General features: G+C 39.9%; 1 protein-coding gene across 1 annotated transcript; it reads right to left on the reverse strand.

Annotated features, from left to right (window-relative positions):
- Positions 1–415: 415 nt before the first annotated feature.
- LOC138602410 (interleukin-31 receptor subunit alpha) lies at positions 416–19,576 on the reverse strand. The gene is made up of 16 exons (XM_069673883.1): positions 19,531–19,576; positions 8,154–8,207; positions 7,869–7,925; positions 7,641–7,755; positions 7,395–7,549; positions 7,158–7,303; positions 5,848–5,989; positions 5,168–5,256; positions 4,871–5,078; positions 4,558–4,743; positions 4,037–4,168; positions 2,617–2,778; positions 2,320–2,463; positions 2,115–2,196; positions 1,936–2,017; positions 416–1,770 (listed from the first exon to the last, which is right to left on the reverse strand). The coding sequence occupies exons 1-16, from the start codon at positions 19,574–19,576 to the stop codon at positions 1,306–1,308; spliced, it is 2,265 nt and encodes a 754-aa protein (XP_069529984.1). The 3' UTR covers positions 416–1,305.
- Positions 19,577–20,825: the final 1,249 nt, after the last annotated feature.

Genomic DNA, 20,825 nt, shown 5'->3' on the forward strand with positions numbered 1-20,825 from the left:
TATTTTGACTTCTTTGAGCCTTCGAGTGTGGGTTTTTTGGAGCTTAAACCACAGTTGCTGACAAAGGCAAATGCGCTGTCACAACCCAAACAGTTTCCATTAGGAAACACAGACAGTCTAAAACGTGCAAAAATTTAAAACAAATGCAACGACGGAAACAGGCTGCAAATGAAAAACGTGATACAGAAACCAAAACAAAACCACAAACTGCAAACGTGCTGCAAATACTGAAATTATGCAAATTGATGCAATTAATTTCTCTCTCCTGTCAATAATAAAGCTGTTCCACTGAATGCCCCATACATGCCTGGAGCACTTCCTGTTATAAGTAAGACTTGAAACTAGCACTTGAGAGATTAACTCATCGAGAAAATGTTTACTGAGGTAATAAATTCAGTGAGCAGAAGGGTAAAAGTCTTCCATACAGTCGAACTTGAATCCAGTCCAGCTAGTGTTTCACAATGGTCTACATGTTATAAGTGGTAAACGTGAACAAAGAGCATGCCATTGGCAAACCATCATCTGATACAAACAAAGGTACATTCAAAAGAATGGGGGATTTGTGCAGGAAGTCCTATGTTGTGCAAGAGACCATTCAGTCGACGACTTTCTCTGATCCACCAGTGGTCTACAGAGTTGTAACTCCATCTTTTGTCATTGGCTCGGCTGGCTGGGAGCCTCAAACAAGATGAGACCAAAACAAGTACCAGGTACTTTCCACTACTAATGTCAACAAAAAAAACAACAAAGTATGGTCCCAAGGAAGTTGAGTTGAGCCAAGCCATACCTAGTGTGGAAAAGGAAATGGAGAACTCACATGGTTCAAGCATTCATCGACAATGGTTCGTCTGATCCTTGGTTCATGCTCTGCAGTCCAGTTCCAAACAGTTTTCACAAAATCATTGACATATCCTCATCGTCCAAGATCGATTGTCCTCTGGCTCCCTTTCTATGGCTTGAGTGCAGGAAGTCCTATGTTGTGCAAGAGACCATTCAGGCGACAACTCTCTCTGATCCACCAGTGGTCTACAGAGTTGTAACTCCATCTTTTGGCATTGCCTCGTCTTGTTGGGAACGTACACCAAGATAATTCCAGAACAAGTACCAGGTGCCAGGTACTTTTCAAGACTATTGTCAACAGAAAACCAACAAAGAATGGTTCCGAGGAAGTTGAGTTGAGCCAAGTCATACCATGCTGTGGAAAAGGCAATGGAGAACTCACATGGTTCAAGCATTCCTCGACAGTGTTCTTCTGATCCTTGGTTCGTGTCTGTTCATGCTCTGCAGTCCAGCTCCAATCTGTTTTCACAAAGTCATTGACATATCCTCATCGTCCAAATTCGGACTGGTACTAAATTGCCCTACATGGTCAAATCTTGATTTCAACAATGTCAAGTCTGTTATCTCTGGTTCGCTTTCAGTGGCTTGAGTTGAGGTATTCACCTGCAAACCTTGAGGCATCACCTGCTGAAACATCTCTATTGTTGTATATCCAGTTGAAAAGGCAAAAGGTGTATTCTGAAGGTCTGCCGGTTGAATGTCCGGGGCTGTTTCTGCAGTCCTGTCAGGTAGGAGATCCTCAGTTGCGTCTTCTGTGTCACTTTGGAACCAGTCACAAGTAATTTCTGTTGGGTCTTCATCATCCTCCAAGTCATCTTGAAGCAGTGATGTTGATGGTAATGTTGGGATCACTTCTTCTTTCTCAACTATTTGGAGACTGTTCGTATCCCATTCTTCCACCTTCAAAGGGCTGATGGACTCCAGTAGTTCCTTAGGGAAGTAAAAAAGTATCTTCAACTTAAAAGATTCTTAGCACACCAATGGACCAAACACTTTTTTAGCAATAGCTTTACCAGCAGCAGTAGGACATTATGTTGTTTTAACTCAAATTATTTTCTTCACAGTCTTTGTATTGAAAGGACAAGCTTTACTTACCATTTCACGGGGTCCTTCTATTTTCTGCATTGCATTGCTCTTTCTCGGGCTGGGTATGCTCGGCCACAAAATGACTTTTGCTCTAAATAAAGTAGGAAGTGTAGAGCAAATATAGTAAATGAATAGTTACTAATGTTGAAAGAAGTACTGACAGCTTGTGTAATAGACAAGTACTATACCGTTTTATTACAGGAGATCCAAATATGAGCATGGTGGCAACAATTGCAAAGACCATGATGATACTGCTGTGATTAGAATATACTATGTAAAGGGAAAAGGGCAGAAAAAGTAAGGTGGTTTGTTTGTAATTTGATGCAAATGTAGGTATCAGAAATATAATTTTAGGAATGATTAATGGATCAAAAGTTGTTTGAAAGATTTAACCTTGATAGTTTGTTTTAAAGAGGCCTTCTGTGCTTCGTACTCCTGCTCCAGCCTTGGTGAAACCTGATATCTGGACTTTGTATGCTGTGCCACTTTCCAGATCCTCCAATTCATATTTGTTAAACATCGGATCCACTGTAATATCTGCAGTCAAAGAAGAAATATTTAAGCGTATATATCAAACTCAACATGGACACATCAGCTTACAATTTTGACAATTTCCAAATATGATATCTATTTGTATTTATGGATTAGCCAAGACAAGAAGTAAAGAGGTTTGAGTGATTAGTGGCTTACTTCTTTCTGTACTTGTCCCCGTGTGGTGGTATTTAGTATAGTAAATTATGTAACCCAACAGGAAACCCCTCATGTCTTCTTCCGGGATGGGCAACCATTGTAGCACCACTGAACTCAGGGTCACATTGTAGCAGCTGATGTTTGTAGGAGCGCTGACAGGAACTTTGGGAGAAGAGTATCAAGAAGTCAGACTGTTTCATTGTGGATAGAATAAGAAGAAACTTCAGAAAAAAGATTTATCCTTATTTTTAGCTATGTCAGTGATGCAGCTCTAGGGATGAAAATACTGGTCGTCACTTCACAGCTGCGGTCCAGACTGAAATATCTTGCATGTCCAGACTCTGGATGGATTGCCTTGGAATTTTGGCCCTACATTTATTGTTCCCAGAGTATGTCTGTGAGATCCGGACTTTTATTCTAGAGCCACCAGAAGGTCCACATTGGTGTCTAATGTCTTAGCGACTTTTTGATGCCTCTTGAACCACCAGTAGTTCAAGATTTCCCTTACACAGTAACATATCTACTTCTATTGCATCAATTGGCAATACATTTGGAGCGGAGATTCATGGTCCTGAGAGGGCGCATCCTAATGACTTTTGTTAGTGCGTGACATGTTCTCTCGGATCGAAACGAGGAGGACATTTGTGGTTTTGAGTGAAATGTCTCAACAACATTTTTGATGGATTCCCATGAAATTTGGCTCAAACATTGATGTACCCCAGAGGATGAATCCAAATTACTTCTCACTCTTCCTCTATAGTATCCAAGTAAACATCTCGTCTTCTAGATTGCCACAACATTATAGTTCAGACATTAATGTTCCCAGGGGGATGACTCATGATGATTCAGATCAACCCTCGATTTTTTCCTGTCCTCCTACAAGCAGGTTGATATTTTGACAACTGCTGCATTGATTGCCATTCAGTTTTGTACAGACATTCACGGTCTCCAGGAGATGTATCCTACTGACTTTGTGGAGCTCCTGACTTTTCCTCCAGGAAAACCAGCAGGTCAATATGTTTGTTGTCCAGTGAAGTATGTTCACATTACTACAACATTTTAAGACATTCCTGTTCCCAAGAGGATGAAACCTACTGGCGTCATTGATTTCTTTACTTATCATGTTTTTCTACTAGCATTTGAGATTTGAAATATTTTATGTACTATTGGACGGATTGGCTTGAAATAAGAGTTAGACATTTGTGGTTCACTTTGGGGACTTTTAAGCACCACTACAATCCCCAGACACACAAACGCGATTCATATAATACTTTGGTTTATCTTTAAAACAGTTTGCTTGTCTTCCATTGAACATTACATTTTCAGGGAGTAGATTGGTAAATTGTTATTCTTCTTTATTCCTATATCACTGCACACTAAGACGGACATATTTGGAAAATCTCGTAGGCCTGTGACTTACATCCTTCCATGAAGTAGAACTGTGTACTCCCGTAGATGCTCTCGCTGTTGTTGATATGCTTCATGTTGCAGGTATCCTTGTTGGGTCGTGTGTTCAGAGTGAGGCTGTATCTCTTGTACGGCTCCAAAGACTCTGAGTATTTAAAAGAATCATATGGATCATCTCACAAACCACAATCTTTGTACTCCTGATCACTGCAGTCAGACAACAACACAGGCTCTATAATAGTAAGTAAAATACAATGTAATTAGCCACTGAACAGGTGTGCTTCGCCCTAGAATAATTGTAATTACTGCAAGTATGAACGTCCGTGTGTACAAGAATAAATATTGCACTAGAAGTGATATAATTATAGCGTGGGAGGTAATTAACTACTCGTTGGAAAGAAAGGCCATGGAGAGAGTGCTTTTATGAGGCAGGACTCAGGATTCGAATCAAGGTCTGTACTTATACTTTAAAATGCACTTGGCAAAACAAATTTAGAGGACAGGGTAAATCAGATCTGTGAATATTTTACACACCTGGTAAAGAAGATAAAGTCCTGTAGTTGTTCTCGTTCTGATAAAAAGACTTTTCCACTGCTTTGTGTCCCTTTTTCATCCACTCCACAGAGTAGCAGACGTACTTTTTGATGAGATTGTCGTCCCAGTAGACCGTAAAAGACGTATTCCTGTGGGCTGTGACATTCAACCTGCCATCGCCCATTCCTGCGAGAACAAACAAAACAAATAATTTTTAAGTAAATACAATAGACCCTTCAATCTGCAAAGGCGAGATAGATTCAGAACTTAAAATAAACCATGACAGTTGGTATTAAGTTGGTTGAGTACTTACTGGACTCATCCACTGGTTTCGGTATTATCTGGCTCACAGCTGGGGAGGTGCTAGCATTGTTGAAAGCACTAATATTGAGGTGATAAGCTGAATAGGAGAGAATGAGTCTGATCTCAGGCTGAGAGGTGTCGATCCGCTCACGTAGTTTATCTCCTGAAGCTTTCCCAATCATCACACGGTAGCCGTCACACAGCTCTTTAGAAGGAAACTAACCAACAGGGTCGTTTAAGTTTTATAATATCAATGTGTTTTTTTTTAAGGAAATTAAATATGACGATATACATTTAAAAGAATTACCTTCCATGTTAAAAAAATCAGCCGCTGTCCTTTTCTTTCAGCAATGTCAGTATCGTTAAGGTTGACAATGACAGGCTGTGATGTCAGTTCTGAAGAAGAAGAAACACTATTTCAAATTCAATACTCTATATTACATGATAAGTATGACAATATATCACCTTCAACAAAATAGATTGAATCTGATTTATTAAGTTTAAACCAATGACTGTATATATAGATGGACAGAACAGCTTCTTCTGTTGGTCTGAGGTTAACATTCACAGGTATGGAAACTTTAATGACTGTAGTGATTGCGTTTCCTTTCGCTGTTCCTCCTCTGCTCTGCTAATCCGGAAAAGATCGGCTGCAGGAGCCGGATTTGTCAACAGAGCTGTCAATCATCTTTTTTACAGATTCAAATAACTAATTAAAAGTAAACTTGTCAGAAAAATGAACACTTAGACATAAATCAGCATGATAGGAACTAACTATAATGACAGAAACCATGAATGTATTTGACGTGTATTTTGATTTTATAGTTTGACTCATGTCCCATCTGTTAACATGGAGGAGGCAGGCTTTATGAGCTATACTGCAGGGGGCGATAGAGAGGGTTTGGCTTCACTTTTAGGGAGCTGTCATGTCGGCCATCTTTTTATACAGTCTGCGGTTTAAACCAATAAAATAGAAATCAAACTGACCTTGTGGAACAGTATAGACTTCACTCCATACACACTGTGAGCATTTCTTATTGGTGACACACTGTATCTGCACATTATAGACCAGTGAGGAGTTCAGATTCTCCACTGTACATCTTGCTCCATTTTGGCATTGCACAAGCGACTGTGAACAACATAGAGATGAATGAAAGCCAGGTGAATGATCCAAAACATTTTTTCCCTGTAAATTAGGTTGATTCTATGGATTGATTCCATTACTGCCATGCCAGAAAATATCGGATCGTCTTTTAACAAGAATATTCAGTCATATATATATATATATATATACTGTATATATTTATTCTAGTCACATAAAAAAATCTTGTTATAACATGATTAACATATTTTTATAACAACAAAGGTTTCAAGTTATACTCTTGAAACTGATTGTGTCGCCTTATACTATCTTGTAATATGTTATACTGTTTATCACAGACTATGGAGGCCTATCAGTGCCACGCCAGAAACATTTTTTCCTTGTTGTAACGATATTTTCCCATTATTACATCATACACTTGTCATGTTATAACTAGAAACCTTTTTTGTTATGACCATACTTTATAATACAATATTAAATTTATAATTCTAAAAAAGTTTTCATGTTATAACAAGATATACTTAACATTATTAAATTATACAAACTTATGTTATTAAGCTTTTCTTGTTATGACCATATATCATGTATCTAGTTATTCTTAGCATGTAAAAAAAATGAACAAACTTTTTAGGTTATTATTGTGATACCTATCGTTTTTTCTTTTCTGGCATGGCAGCAATATGCTTCCATAGATTCCCCCCATTTTCTGATACCATCTTGTAACTTGTTATACTATTATCACATACTGTGGAGGTCCATTGCTGCCACTCAGAAACATATCTTTCATGTTATAACAAGATATTTTTATATTATAGAAACAAGCATATAAAAAATGCTTGTTAAAGCATTAAAAACATTTTTATGACAACAAACTTTTCAAGTTATAATTTTGATACTGATTGATTTTTCTTTTTCTGGCATGGCAGCAATATGCTCCCATAGACTCCCCCCCGTCTTCTCATACTATCTTGTAACTTGTTATATTACTGTCACAGCTATGGAGGCCTATTGCTGCCATGCCAGAAACATTTTTTTGTTGTTATAACAAGATATTTTCATGTTATTACAACATACAAACTTTTATTCAGTAATCATGCTGTTTCAATTAGTTTTTCTTATTTAAAAGTTGATAACATTTGAAAATATTTTCTGAATACATTCAATTATTTAGTCTTAACTGGAGTTTATCACTGACCTTGTCCCATAACAGGCTGCTCAGTGTTTTGTATCTCACAGAGTAATACTTTATAACCGTTCTGTCCTTTTGCTGCCAGCTCACATTAACATGAAGTCTTCCAGAGTGGCGGCTGAACGACGCATCATATGGAGGAGCACATCGCACTGTAATAAAGACAAAAAAAACACCTGTTTTATGATCTGTCAGAGATTTAACATCAAAAAGAGAGTGATAACATTATTTTTATGGACTTACAGATGCTCCACGGTGAGCCTCTGAAAACAGCTTTCGTGCAGTTTGCTGACTCGCTGTTTTCCAAAACCTCAACGGTCATGTTGCGTTTTGCAAATAATGAGATGGTTTTAGAAAACTCTGTGATGTTCTCGTGAGCTTTGCAATAACTTTTAGTTCTAGAAGGAGAAATGGTTGAAAAAAAAAAATTAGATTTTTATTGTCGCTCCAAGTGTGTTTTTAATGTGTTAAACAATATGTGTAACTTACTGTTGTAAGATGAGTGTGTATGTGTTCTCTGATGAGCGGTTTCCAGGTTTCCACATGCAGGTTTTAAAGGAAAGTGAATGATGTTTACCAAAACAATCTAAGTCATGGACTCCATCTTAAAGAGAGGCAGTACAAAGTAATATTATGAGTAATACAGTTGTTCCAGTGTCTAATCAGATCTTATGCTTGATGATTCAACCTGAGCTGACTCAAACCTTGCTTTCTTACCTTGTTGAATCCCACAGTTCTGATACTTTGACGAAATGTTATTTGACTTGCAATTCACTGGAACACAGTATGAACATGATGTGTTTTGTTCACAGCGGAAAAACACAGCACTGAATATGAAACCACTTTTGATCTTACTATTGGAAGTGTATTTAAACATCGAAGTTTGCAGAAAATAATTTAAATTATAAAGTAAAACAAATTAATTGAGATAATAAAGAAGATATCAAAGCTAATTTATTGGCTGTATGCTTAATATTGTGACAAAAAGCAGAATGATCTTACCTGGAGATGCTTGAACAGGAGAGGACAGTGTAGTGCAGTAAGCAAGGATCAGACCTTGGATGGGAACAACAACAGAAGGTAACTTAACGCTAAATCTGCCTTGAATGCTACCAAGAGAAGTTGAAGATATTTAATCTTGTATTGATCCCCAGAGGGGAAATTCGGGTGTTGCAGCAACACAAAGGCACAAAATAAGAATAGATAAAATAAATACAATAAAATACGAGGTATATACAGCTCTTATACAAGTAGGAGTGAGTGACAAGATGACAGTTGTGGTATAAAGTGACATGTATGGGTAATAGCAGCAACATTTTAGCAGATGAGATAATACAGTATGGTGTGACGTCCTGGTATACGATATGATACAATATAAGGTGCGGTTTGACCGATGTGAAATGTATAATACGGAAGCCGCGAGAAATCCATCCATCTATCCTGTTCAGGGTCGCGGGGTGCTGGAGCCTATCCCAGCTGTCAGTGGGCGAAGGGCGGGGTACACCCTGGACTGATCGCCAGATAATCACAGGGCTGACACATAGAGACAGACAACCTTTCGCACTCACACCTATGGGCAATTTAGAGTCACCAATTAACCTTACAAGCATGTCTTTGGACTATGGGAGGAAGCCGGAGAGAACCCACGCATGCACGAGGAGAACATGCAAACTCCGCACTGAAGGACCCACCTTGCGTCAGCTGGGGTTTGAACTGGTGACCTTCTAGCTATGAGGCAACAGCTCTAACCACTGCACCACCGTGCAGCCTGTCGTTTATCATGCGTTTACTTAATAAGCAGTGGTTAGAAAAAAGAGTTTTTACCGGCTCTCTGATTTAGATCAAACTATGCATTTGATCTTGGGGGTTTAATGTTTTTGCAGGGGAAAAGTACCTGAAAACAAATAAACTTTTTCTTTAATAGATTCATATCTGTTTTTCCATGAACTACAAATTTACTCTTTAGGGGTAAAAAGGTTTTTGCCAATAAAAATGTTGCCATTAGTTTTTGTTTTTTTCTAACTTTTCTAACTTTACCAAAACAAGTAAACAAATGACACAAAAGTAATGTAAAATAACTTACTATTACACAATATACAATATGTAGCTAACGTGTACTAGTGGTTAAAATGTGAATATATTTTGGTTTTTGTACTGCTGCACTCAGAAACTTCTTCATTCTTTTAATATAACTGAATTTTGTTTTTTGTATAAATCTTTTGCCAAGTGTCACGTTGCTCTTTTTTGTAATTGTGTAAAGCACTTTGAATTGCTGTATGTATGAGTGGTGTTCTGCCTAGTGCATGCATAAATTATCACATACATCACTGCTTTCAGTCCTTTTACAAACATGGGCTAGAGAAGTATCCCAAGGATTTTTACGACATCAAACAGTAGGAAAATTTTGCCTACTTTTTTTTCATGATTTTTTCCTATCAACATTAAAAGAACTTGCAAAAAGAATATGCTAGCATTCCCCCCCCACTGTAGAGAAAACAACTTAGATCACACTGACAAAATGGATCACAAGATAGCTTTTTCTGACCTGCCTTTTAGGGCCTCCGTAGCATATATTAGCCCGAAAGCCCTTAAAACTGAATTTGATAATGTATTATATTCATTAAAAAGAAGAAGGAGCAATAAATACATCTATACAGGATGCCAGGGATTAACTTCACCTTAATTGAAAAAAAAAAGTATCTTAAAATAGAAATTTAGTCTTAAAGTAACAGTAAATTACAATCCACTTACTTACCGAGGATGGAAACGTGTGAGTGGCTCGTATATAAAGAACATTTTAAGTCTGAAAAATGTAACGGCAATCGGTGGCCAGCCATGACGCCTGGGACTGACTGACAGACTGAAACCAAGAAACCAAGAAAGTGGGCTTGAGGCAATCTCACACCCACAGTCTGCTTCTGCTCTCACCACCCATTCAGACACACGTGTACAGTGAAGGAGGAGGGCATATTTTGGGGAGTCACACACTCACGAGGGGAGGGGACACATTTTGACACACTTCAGAGGATTCATAGACTGGCAACAAACCGACGGTACAGTCCCCGGAGTTAGGAGAAAAACTGTCGTCTTCTTTGCACTTCTTCTTTCCACAAATACAGCCCCAGCTCTGCCATGAGGTCGCACCAGTGTCAACAATAAAGCCACTCTAATAAGGAGATGCTGCAATGTACAGGAACAGGATCTCTCTTCTCTGAGCAGTTACTGAAAACACTTTTGTGTTAGGCAGCGGTGATTCAAAGCATAAAAACCAATGACTCTTTGACCTTTGATTTTAGGAACTCCTCATGCTTTCAAAGAACTGATTGTATTTTTGACTTCACGGTCACAAACTGTGCCTTTTGTTTTGCATCAGAGGAGGACTCGTATCACTTGCTGCTCTCACTTTCTATGAGTGAATGAAAAACATCTTTGTAGTAAGAGCACACACTGTCGAGTTTTCCTGTGCGGTAAAGGTGAATCAAAACAAGTTTATTTATATAGCACATTTCATACGACAGGTGCAGACTCAATGTGCCCAAGATTAAAAACATCATACATGACAAGCATCTAAAATAGCAACAAAAAACCCGGCACACCCCACCCGAGACCCACCAACGCAACCGGACACAAACACGAACGAAACACGATCGATCGACCAAACACCAACACCCAAGCATGACGAAAAGCTTTCGAGGAAGCGATATGTTTTTAGTCTACTTTTAAAAGACAGCATGGTACTTCAGTTGAATTCCAGAGAGTAGGACCATAATGACTGAAGGCACCATGAGCAGATTTAAAGTTAAATCTAGGTGTAATAAAGAGACCTTAACTTGATGATCTAAGGCAGGGGTGCTCCTGGAGAGCTACCTTCCTGCATGTTTTAGGTTTCTCTGTACTTGAACACAGCTGATTTGAATGATCTGCTCGTCATCAACTGAAGCTTCTCAGGGGATTGATAGTGAGCAAAACATTCGAATCAGGTGTGGAGCACGGAGAAACCTAAAACATGCAGGAAGGTAGCTCTCCAGGAGCAGGATTGGGCACCCCTGATCTAAGGGATCTGTTCAGTGTGTATTCAGTGAGCATGTCACCAATGCAGAAAGGAGCAAGTATTTTAAGAATGGCAGTGATGTCTTCAGACTTTGTGGTTTTTCTAAGTACTCTGACTGCAGCATTCTGGATAAGCTGGAGTCTGTCTATATTATTTTGAATAGAATCAGATTCAGTGCACACAGTGGTAGAAAACAAGACATCAGCTAGACTGTCTGAGACAGACATGTGCTTTCCAGTTCTGTGCTCGGGATTTTATCCTATTTTCAATTCCATTTTTACTTTATTGCAGGTTTTTACACAACAGGTTATCGATTTCTCATGCCACATTTATAGTTTTCTTCAGTGTACAAACAAAGTAAATGAAGGGAAAAAAAGAAAGGAAAAAAGAAGAAAAAGAAAGAGATAAAGAAAAGGAAAAAAAATCTTCCTCTCTGTTTCTCAGCTTATTCGTGATTCTTTCCATTTCTTTTTTCTCTTCTAGTTTCCAGTTATTTGTTTTAATTATATGATGTTAAAAACACAACGTGGAATAAACAGTAAAGAAACGTCTTGAAGGCCTAACTGCAGGTAAGAAACAGACACACTTTGTTTTACACACGCAGTTTTTTCACCCCAAAAGTTCCCAGTTTAATAAAGTGCATCTATCCTATCTTACAGGCCTACAAATATAAACAAATATTAGCTATAACTCTTAGTTTCTGTGTTTATCTGCTGCATGTTCTCATGTTTTCACTAATGACTATAAAAATTGACACGAGTTAATCTGAAGGTAGCTGACTTCATCCGATGGCATCAAAAAGGCCATCACACCTAGGACTCAATCTATTATCTTTACCACTTATCCTGTTCAGGGTCGCGGGGGTCGGGGGCTGGAGCCTATCCCAGCTGTCTTTGGGCGAGAGGCGGGTTACACCCTGGACTGATCGCCAGTCAATCACAGGGCTGACACACAGAGACAGACAACCTTTCACGGTCACACTCACACCTACGGGCAATTTTAGAGTCACCAATGAACCTAACGAGCATGTCTTTGGACTGTGGGAGGAAGCCAGAGTACACGGAGTGAGCCCACGCGTGCACGGGGAGAACATGCAAACGCCACACAGGAAGGCCCACTACATCCTAACCGGGATTCGAACCAGAAACCTTCTAGCTGTGCAGCCAGGACTCCATCAATAGGTCAAATTTAAAGGTGTGTTTATTGTGAGCGCTCATGTTGCGTTAGCGATTCATTGTGCAGCCCTAATGTCTTCTAACTGCTCTTCTCAGGGTCATAAAGTACTTATCTATTAATAACTTCATCATCTGTTAGTTCCTCTGTGAAACCCCAACCTTTATGAGTGACCGCTAAGTTCTCTGTTTTGCATGAACTGCAAAAAAGTGTCTTAAAGGTAAGGTGTGTTTTCAATCATGTTTAAGATACTTCTTACACACACGTATGGCTGTCTCAAGCATTTCTAGTGAGGTCAGGCAATGCCACCTGCTTTCTTTACAGGGCAGCTTTATGTTTCAGATAGAAACTTCATTTGCCCCTACCTCGCGCAAAAGCTAACAGCTTGTGGACAGAATGAGATCTGTTTTAAAGAGGCTTCCACAATGTTGTTGGCACACTTCACTGTCTTTTTCTGGGCCTTTGTTGCAGTACAACACCAGGAGATGATGCAGAAGGTTATTAACACACTTTGAATGAAAACACAGGACAGCATCTGGAGAGTTTTGTTACCGCTACTTCTCTTCAAAGTGCCTAAAAACAAGCTGCACTTTTGCTTGGTTTAGACGTTCTTAAAAGAAGTTGCACAGCAAAGATTCAAAGAACATTAAGCAGCTAAAAGTCTGTTTAAGTCGTCTTGTGTGAGTTTAAAGAGGGAGAAACAGTCGTGTACTTTGCAGCATGTTCCTTCTTCAGCGTGAAACTCACAGGAAGCTTACTTCTCACCTCACTGACTTCACTCCACAGCCCTCGAACGTCATTAATGCTGTTTATCACTATCTTGATCTGAACACTGCACATCAACACCGACACAGCTGCAGAGCAGAGTCTGGACCCTGGTTGATCTTAAGGGAGACTGACGTTAAAGGAGTATTTAAATTATTTGAACCAAACAGTCTAAATCTTTATATTAAAAAGCTGTGATTCAAATAAGAAGAGAATGTTTTCAAAGATCCGCACCACAGGAAATCAATTTCCGCTAAACATTGCTGCTTACTCATCTTTTTCTCTTACGCAAATTTCCCCACCTTGTCTCTTATCATCCCGAAGATCAGCGATGAGCCGTATAACTACCTTGTGGGCTTAGCGAGTTGAAAGGTGATGTGGGTTCCTCTCATGTTGTTTTGCTTTGATCAACGCTTCGAGTGTGTCCTCACTCAAAGCAAAGGTTTTACTGATCTTTTCTGCACTCTTTTCTGGTTTTGTGTCCCGTCTTCTGTGTTCACTGTAACATGATGGACTTCTTTGTGAAGGAACCTGCAACCTGAAAGTCGATTTTCAGCTATACTTTGAGACTTATTTAATATAATTATTGTATAGTGTTGTAATATGTTTATGGTGCATCAAGTCCAGTATTTTGTTCAAAGACAAGGTTTTTCTTTAATTCTGTCATGAGTTTGGTTGGATAAAGAAAGAGAAGACAGAGATTCGGACTTGAGACTTGGTGACTTGGACTCGAGTCAACTCGAGTGACTTGACTTAACTTGACATAACCTGTGACTTGACTTGACTTGACATAACCTGTGACTTGACTTGACGTAACCTGTGACTTGACTTGACATAACGTGTTACTCGACTTAACTTGACATAACGTGTTACTTGACTTGACTTGACATAACCTGTGACTTGACTTGACTTGACATAACCTGTGACTTGACTTGACTTGACATAACCTGTGACTTGACTTGACTTGACATAACCTGTGACTTGACTTGACTTGACATAACGTGTTACTTGACTTGACATAACCTGTGACTTGATTTGACTTGACTTGACTTGATTTGACTTGACATAACCTGTGACTTGACTTGACTTGATTTGACTTGACATAACCTGTGACTTGACTTGACTTGACATAACCTGCGACTTGATTTGACTTGACATAACCTGTGACTTGACTTGACATGACCTGTGACTTGACTTGACACAACCTATGACTTGACTTGACTTGACATGACCTGTGACTTGACTTGACTTGACATAACCTGTGACTTGACTTGACTTGACATAACCTGTGACTTGATTTGACTTGACATAACATGTTACTTGACTTGACTTGACATAACGTGTGACTTGATTTGACTTGACATAACCTGTGACTTGACTTGACTTGACATAACCTGTGACTTGACTTGACTTGACACAACCTATGACTTGACTTGACATAACCTGTGACTTGACTTGACTTGACATAACGTGTTACTTGACTTGACATAACCTGTGACTTGACTTGACATGACCTGTGACTTGACTTGACTTGACACAACCTATGACTTGACTTGACTTGACATGACCTGTGACTTGACTTGACATAACCTGTGACTTGACTTGACATGACCTGTGACTTGACTTGACTTGACACAACCTATGACTTGACTTGACTTGACTTGACATAACCTGTGACTTGACTTGACATGACCTGTGACTTGACTTGACATGACCTGTGACTTGACTTGACATGACCTGTGACTTGACTTGACTTGACACAACCTTTAACTTGACTTGACTTGACTTGACATGACCTGTGACTTGACTTGACATAACCTGTGACTTGACTTGACTTGACTTGACATAACGTGTTACTTGACTTGACATAACCTGTGACTTGATTTGACTTGACATAACCTGTGACTTGACTTGACTTGACATAACCTGTGACTTGACTTGACATAACCTGTGACTTGACTTGACATGACCTGTGACTTGAGTTGACGTAACCTGTGACTTGACTTGACATGACCTGTGACTTGAGTTGACGTAACCTGTGACTTGACTTGACATGACCTGTGACTTGACTTGACATAACCTATGACTTGACTTGACTTGATGTAACCTGTGACTTGACATGACTTGACATAACCTGTGACTTGACTTGACATGACCTGTGACTTGACTTGACTTGACACAACCTATGACTTGACTTGACACAACCTGTGACTTGACTTGACTTGACATAACGTGTTACTTGACTTGACATAACCTGTGACTTGACTTGACTTGACACAACCTATGACTTGACTTGACATAACCTGTGACTTGACTTGACTTGACATAACGTGTTACTTGACTTGACATAACCTGTGACTTGACTTGACTTGACATAACCTGTGACTTGATTTGACTTGACATGACCTGTGACTTGACTTGACTTGACATGACCTGTGACTTGACTTGACATGACCTGTGACTTGACTTGACATAACCTATGACTCGACTTGACGTAACGTGTGACTTGACTTGACATAACCTGTAACTTGACTTGACATAACCTATGACTTGACTTGACATAACCTATGACTTGACATGACCTGTGACTTGACTTGACTTGACACAACCTATGACTTGACTTGACTTGACATGACCTGTGACTTGACTTGACATAACCTGTGACTTGACTTGACATGACCTGTGACTTGACTTGACATGACCTGTGACTTGACTTGACATGACCTGTGACTTGACTTGACTTGACACAACCTTTGACTTGACTTGACTTGACTTGACATGACCTGTGACTTGACTTGACATAACCTGTGACTTGACTTGACTTGACATAACGTGTTACTTGACTTGACATAACCTGTGACTTGAGTTGACGTAACCTGTGACTTGACTTGACATGACCTGTGACTTGACTTGACATAACCTATGACTTGACTTGACTTGATGTAACCTGTGACTTGACATGACTTGACATAACCTGTGACTTGACTTGACATGACCTGTGACTTGACTTGACTTGACACAACCTATGACTTGACTTGACACAACCTGTGACTTGACTTGACTTGACATAACGTGTTACTTGACTTGACATAACCTGTGACTTGACTTGACTTGACACAACCTATGACTTGACTTGACATAACCTGTGACTTGACTTGACTTGACATAACGTGTTACTTGACTTGACATAACCTGTGACTTGACTTGACTTGACATAACCTGTGACTTGATTTGACTTGACATGACCTTTGACTTGACTTGACTTGACATGACCTGTGACTTGACTTGACATGACCTGTGACTTGACTTGACCTGTGACTTGACATAACCTATGACTTGACTTGACATAACCTATGACTCGACTTGACATGACCTGTGACTTGACTTGACTTGACACAACCTATGACTTGACTTGACTTGACATGACCTGTGACTTGACTTGACATAACCTGTGACTTGACTTGACTTGACATAACGTGTTACTTGACTTGACATAACCTGTGACTTGACTTGACTTGACACAACCTATGACTTGACTTGACATAACCTGTGACTTGACTTGACTTGACATAACGTGTTACTTGACTTGACATAACCTGTGACTTGACTTGACTTGACATAACCTGTGACTTGATTTGACTTGACATGACCTGTGACTTGACTTGACATGACCTGTGACTTGACTTGACATGACCTGTGACTTGACTTGACTTGACCTGTGACTTGACTTGACATGACCTGTGACTTGACTTGACTTGACCTGTGACTTGACATAACCTATGACTTGACTTGACATAACCTATGACTTGACTTGACATGACCTGTGACTTGACTTGACACAACCTATGACTTGACTTGACTTGACATGACCTGTGACTTGACTTGACATAACCTGTGACTTGACTTGACATGACCTGTGACTTGACTTGACTTGACACAACCTATGACTTGACTTGACTTGACTTGACGTAACCTGTGACTTGACTTGACATGACCTGTGACTTGACTTGACATGACCTGTGACTTGACTTGACTTGACACAACCTTTGACTTGACTTGACTTGACTTGACATGACCTGTGACTTGACTTGACATAACCTGTGACTTGACTTGACTTGACATAACGTGTTACTTGACTTGACATAACCTGTGACTTGATTTGACTTGACATAACCTGTGACTTGACTTGACTTGACATAACCTGTGACTTGACTTGACATAACCTGTGACTTGACTTGACATGACCTGTGACTTGAGTTGACGTAACCTGTGACTTGACTTGACATGACCTGTGACTTGAGTTGACGTAACCTGTGACTTGACTTGACATGACCTGTGACTTGACTTGACATAACCTATGACTTGACTTGACTTGATGTAACCTGTGACTTGACATGACTTGACATAACCTGTGACTTGACTTGACATAACCTGTGACTTGACTTGACATGACCTGTGACTTGACTTGACATAACCTGTGACTTGACTTGAATTGACATAACCTGTGACTTGACTTGACGTAACCTGTGACTTGACTTGACATAACCTGTGACTTGACTTGACTTGACACAACCTATGACTTGACATAACCTGTGACTTGACTTGACTTGACACAACCTATGACTTGACTTGACTTGACATGACCTGTGACTTGACTTGACATAACCTGTGACTTGAATAGACACAACCTATGACTTGACTTGAATTGACGTAACCTGTGACTTGACTTGACATAACCTGTGACTTGACTTGAATTGACATAACCTGTGACTTGACTTGACGTAACCTGTGACTTGACTTGACATAAGCTGTGACTTGACTTGACTTGACACAACCTATGACTTGACATAACCTGTGACTTGACTTGACTTGACACAACCTATGACTTGACTTGACATGACCTGTGACTTGACTTGACATAACCTGTGACTTGAATAGACACAACCTATGACTTGACTTGAGTTGACGTAACCTGTGACTTGACTTGACATAACCTGTGACTTGACTTGACGTAACCTGTGACTTGACTTGACATAACCTGTGACTTGACTTGACATGACCTGTGACTTGACTTGACATAACCTATGACTCGACTTGACGTAACGTGTGACTTGACTTGACATAACCTGTAACTTGACTTGACTTGACATAACCTATGACTTGACTTGACTTGACTTGACGTAACCTGTGACTTGACTTGACTTGACATAACCTATGACTTGACTTGACATGACCTGTGACTTGACTTGACTTGATGTAACCTGTGACTTGACTTGACTTGACGTAACCTGTGACTTGACTTGACTTGACATGACCTGTGACTTGACTTGACTTGATGTAACCTGTGACTTGACTTGACTTGATGTAACCTGTGACTTGACTTGACTTGACGTAACCTGTGACTTGACTTGACTTGATGTAACCTATGACTTGACTTGACGTAACCTGTGACTTGACTTGACTTGACATAACCTGTGACTTGACTTGACATAACCTGTGACTTGACATAACTTGTTACTTGACTTGACTTGACATGACCTGTGACTTGACTTGACATAACCTGTGACTTGACTTGACACAACCTATGACTTGACTTGAGTTGACGTAACCTGTGACTTGACTTGACATGACCTGTGACTTGACATAACCTATGACTTGACTTGACGTAACCTGTGACTTGACTTGACATGACCTGTGACTTGAATTGACATAACCTGTGACTTGACTTGACTTGACATGACCTGTGACTTGACTTGACATGACCTGTGACTTGTGACTTGACTTGACTTGACATAACCTGTGACTTGACTTGACATGACCTGTGACTTGACTTGACTTGACATAACCTGTGACTTGACTTGACATGACCTGTGACTTGACTTGACTTGACATAACCTATGACTTGACTTGACTTGACGTAACCTGTGACTTGACTTGCCTTGCCCAAGAAAAATAACTCGAGACTTGCTTGAGACTTGAGCAAAGCAATCAGCACTTCTTTCACTGTGCTGATTATTCAAACAGTGAATACAGTCTGGGAGGAGGCAGTAAGGAACTGTTCTGTGTGATGGTGCTCTGAAAATGCTAACGTGTAATATTCATATCTTAGTTAAGCAAGTAAGCCTGCTTATATTAGCTAATAAGCATGAAACACAAAGCATAAATGGTTGTAACATTTTGGTTCGACGTGATGATGGTGCTGGATGAAAACTCTTTACTGTTAGGTACAGTATGTCTCATCAACTGTATATTTTCCTTAGTTTCTCTTCCTTAATTTCTCCTTTTTTGTTCTTTTCTGTGTAATTCAGGATGTGAATAATTGATTCGACATTTGAAAAGGGGAATTTTGTACCCAAAAGGAAAGGCAGGGGCGAGAGTCATCACACTGACCACACGACATTTGCTTCAGGCGCTTTTCGGATTCAGCATAAAGCATGTCGGCAGAGTTTTTAGATACAAAATACAAGTCTGGAAAACATGCACTGAGGACAGCATGCACTGCTGTATTTATGATGCTGCAGCTACTTATCCCAACCAGGCTCCTCAAAACAGGTTTTATAGACTAAAAAAGAAAGTTTGATTCCTAAAAGTATCTAGACTAAGAGGAAAATGCACTTTAAACCAGGCAATCCAAGAATAGTGAAAGCTCAGTGAGTTTTGTGTTTCATTCATCCAGGTTAAGGAGGGTTTCTGTTGATACTTCTGTGCCAAAGTAAACCTGCATGTCATCCGCAAAGTAATTATGTCTAATTGACGCCACCTCAAAAGCAAGCAAATGTCTTATGCACAATGCCATTCAGCTTTAACTGAAGTGACATTTCAAATATGTTGATGTTTAGCAGGTAAAGCCGGTATGTTTTACCATGCTTAGCTTAGCATGGAGACATTGGCTAATCAGTCCTAAACACAAAAAAACAGCTGAGGCTGATGGGACTGTTGGTAACGCTGTCACTTAGAGAAAAGTCATGTTAGAACAGCTATGATTGTCTGCACAACATTTCATTGCAATCGATTAGTTTTATAGTGGTTCAGACATTTGTACTGAAAACCAATTGCGTCAAGCTCAGGGGCGGATCCAGAGGGTGGCCAGTGGTGGCCCCTCCTTGAAATCTGTTTGGCCATCCCAAAATCCTAAACTATGACTGGCTATTTGCCTCATCAAAAGCGGGACTTGTGTTAAAATCAACTATTTGGTCTGTGTTGCAAGAGGCTGCTAGTAGCTTCCTTTGCATTTCAGTGTAGCACATTGACTTCTGTTAGTTCTTTAAAGTGTAACTGCACCCACAGGTCGGACCATAACTCCACCCACTGCACAATTCTGAAAAATGCTTAAAGTGGGCAAGGGTCTGAGAGGAGGGTGGGTGTGTCCGGCAGCTCAATGACGTCCCCTCTCCTGGCCAGAGAAAAATGGAGAGCGACACAGAGGCACATATGCCAAGGTTCTTTTGAGGTGGAGGACTTCTCCCCTCCAGAGCCCCCTGAAGAACACTTCAGTGTGGTGGAGGACCGTGGTGGTCCCCGAACTTTTCAGAGCCGAGGCAATGCAAGTGCGCCGACCGTGCGTGATTCTGTTACAGTTATTTCTGATTCTGAAGAGAGAATGGACGTCTCTGAGTGGTAACGAAACGTTAGCTAGAAGGCTAATGTACAGTGTGCTAGCAAAAATAGTGTAAGCTCTAGTGAAT

This window comes from Semicossyphus pulcher, unplaced genomic scaffold (assembly GCF_022749685.1).
Source record: "Semicossyphus pulcher isolate SPU_LCO1_2020_fin unplaced genomic scaffold, fSemPul1.0.p SCAF_22, whole genome shotgun sequence".
Lineage (NCBI taxonomy): Eukaryota > Metazoa > Chordata > Actinopteri > Labriformes > Labridae > Semicossyphus > Semicossyphus pulcher.

What these genes read in the sequence shown, in the direction of transcription:
- LOC138602410 (XM_069673883.1), bottom strand. Translation starts at nt 19,576, where the DNA reads ATGCTTTATGCTGAATCCGAAAAGCGCCTGAAGCAAATGTCGTGTG. An exon ending in AGTCTATACTGTTCCACAAG is followed by an intron (nt 5,257 to 5,847) that starts GTCAGTTTGATT and finishes CTTCTTCTTCAG; the next exon opens with AACTGACATCACAGCCTGTC. An exon ending in GACTTTATCTTCTTTACCAG is followed by an intron (nt 4,169 to 4,557) that starts GTGTGTAAAATA and finishes TTAAATACTCAG; the next exon opens with AGTCTTTGGAGCCGTACAAG.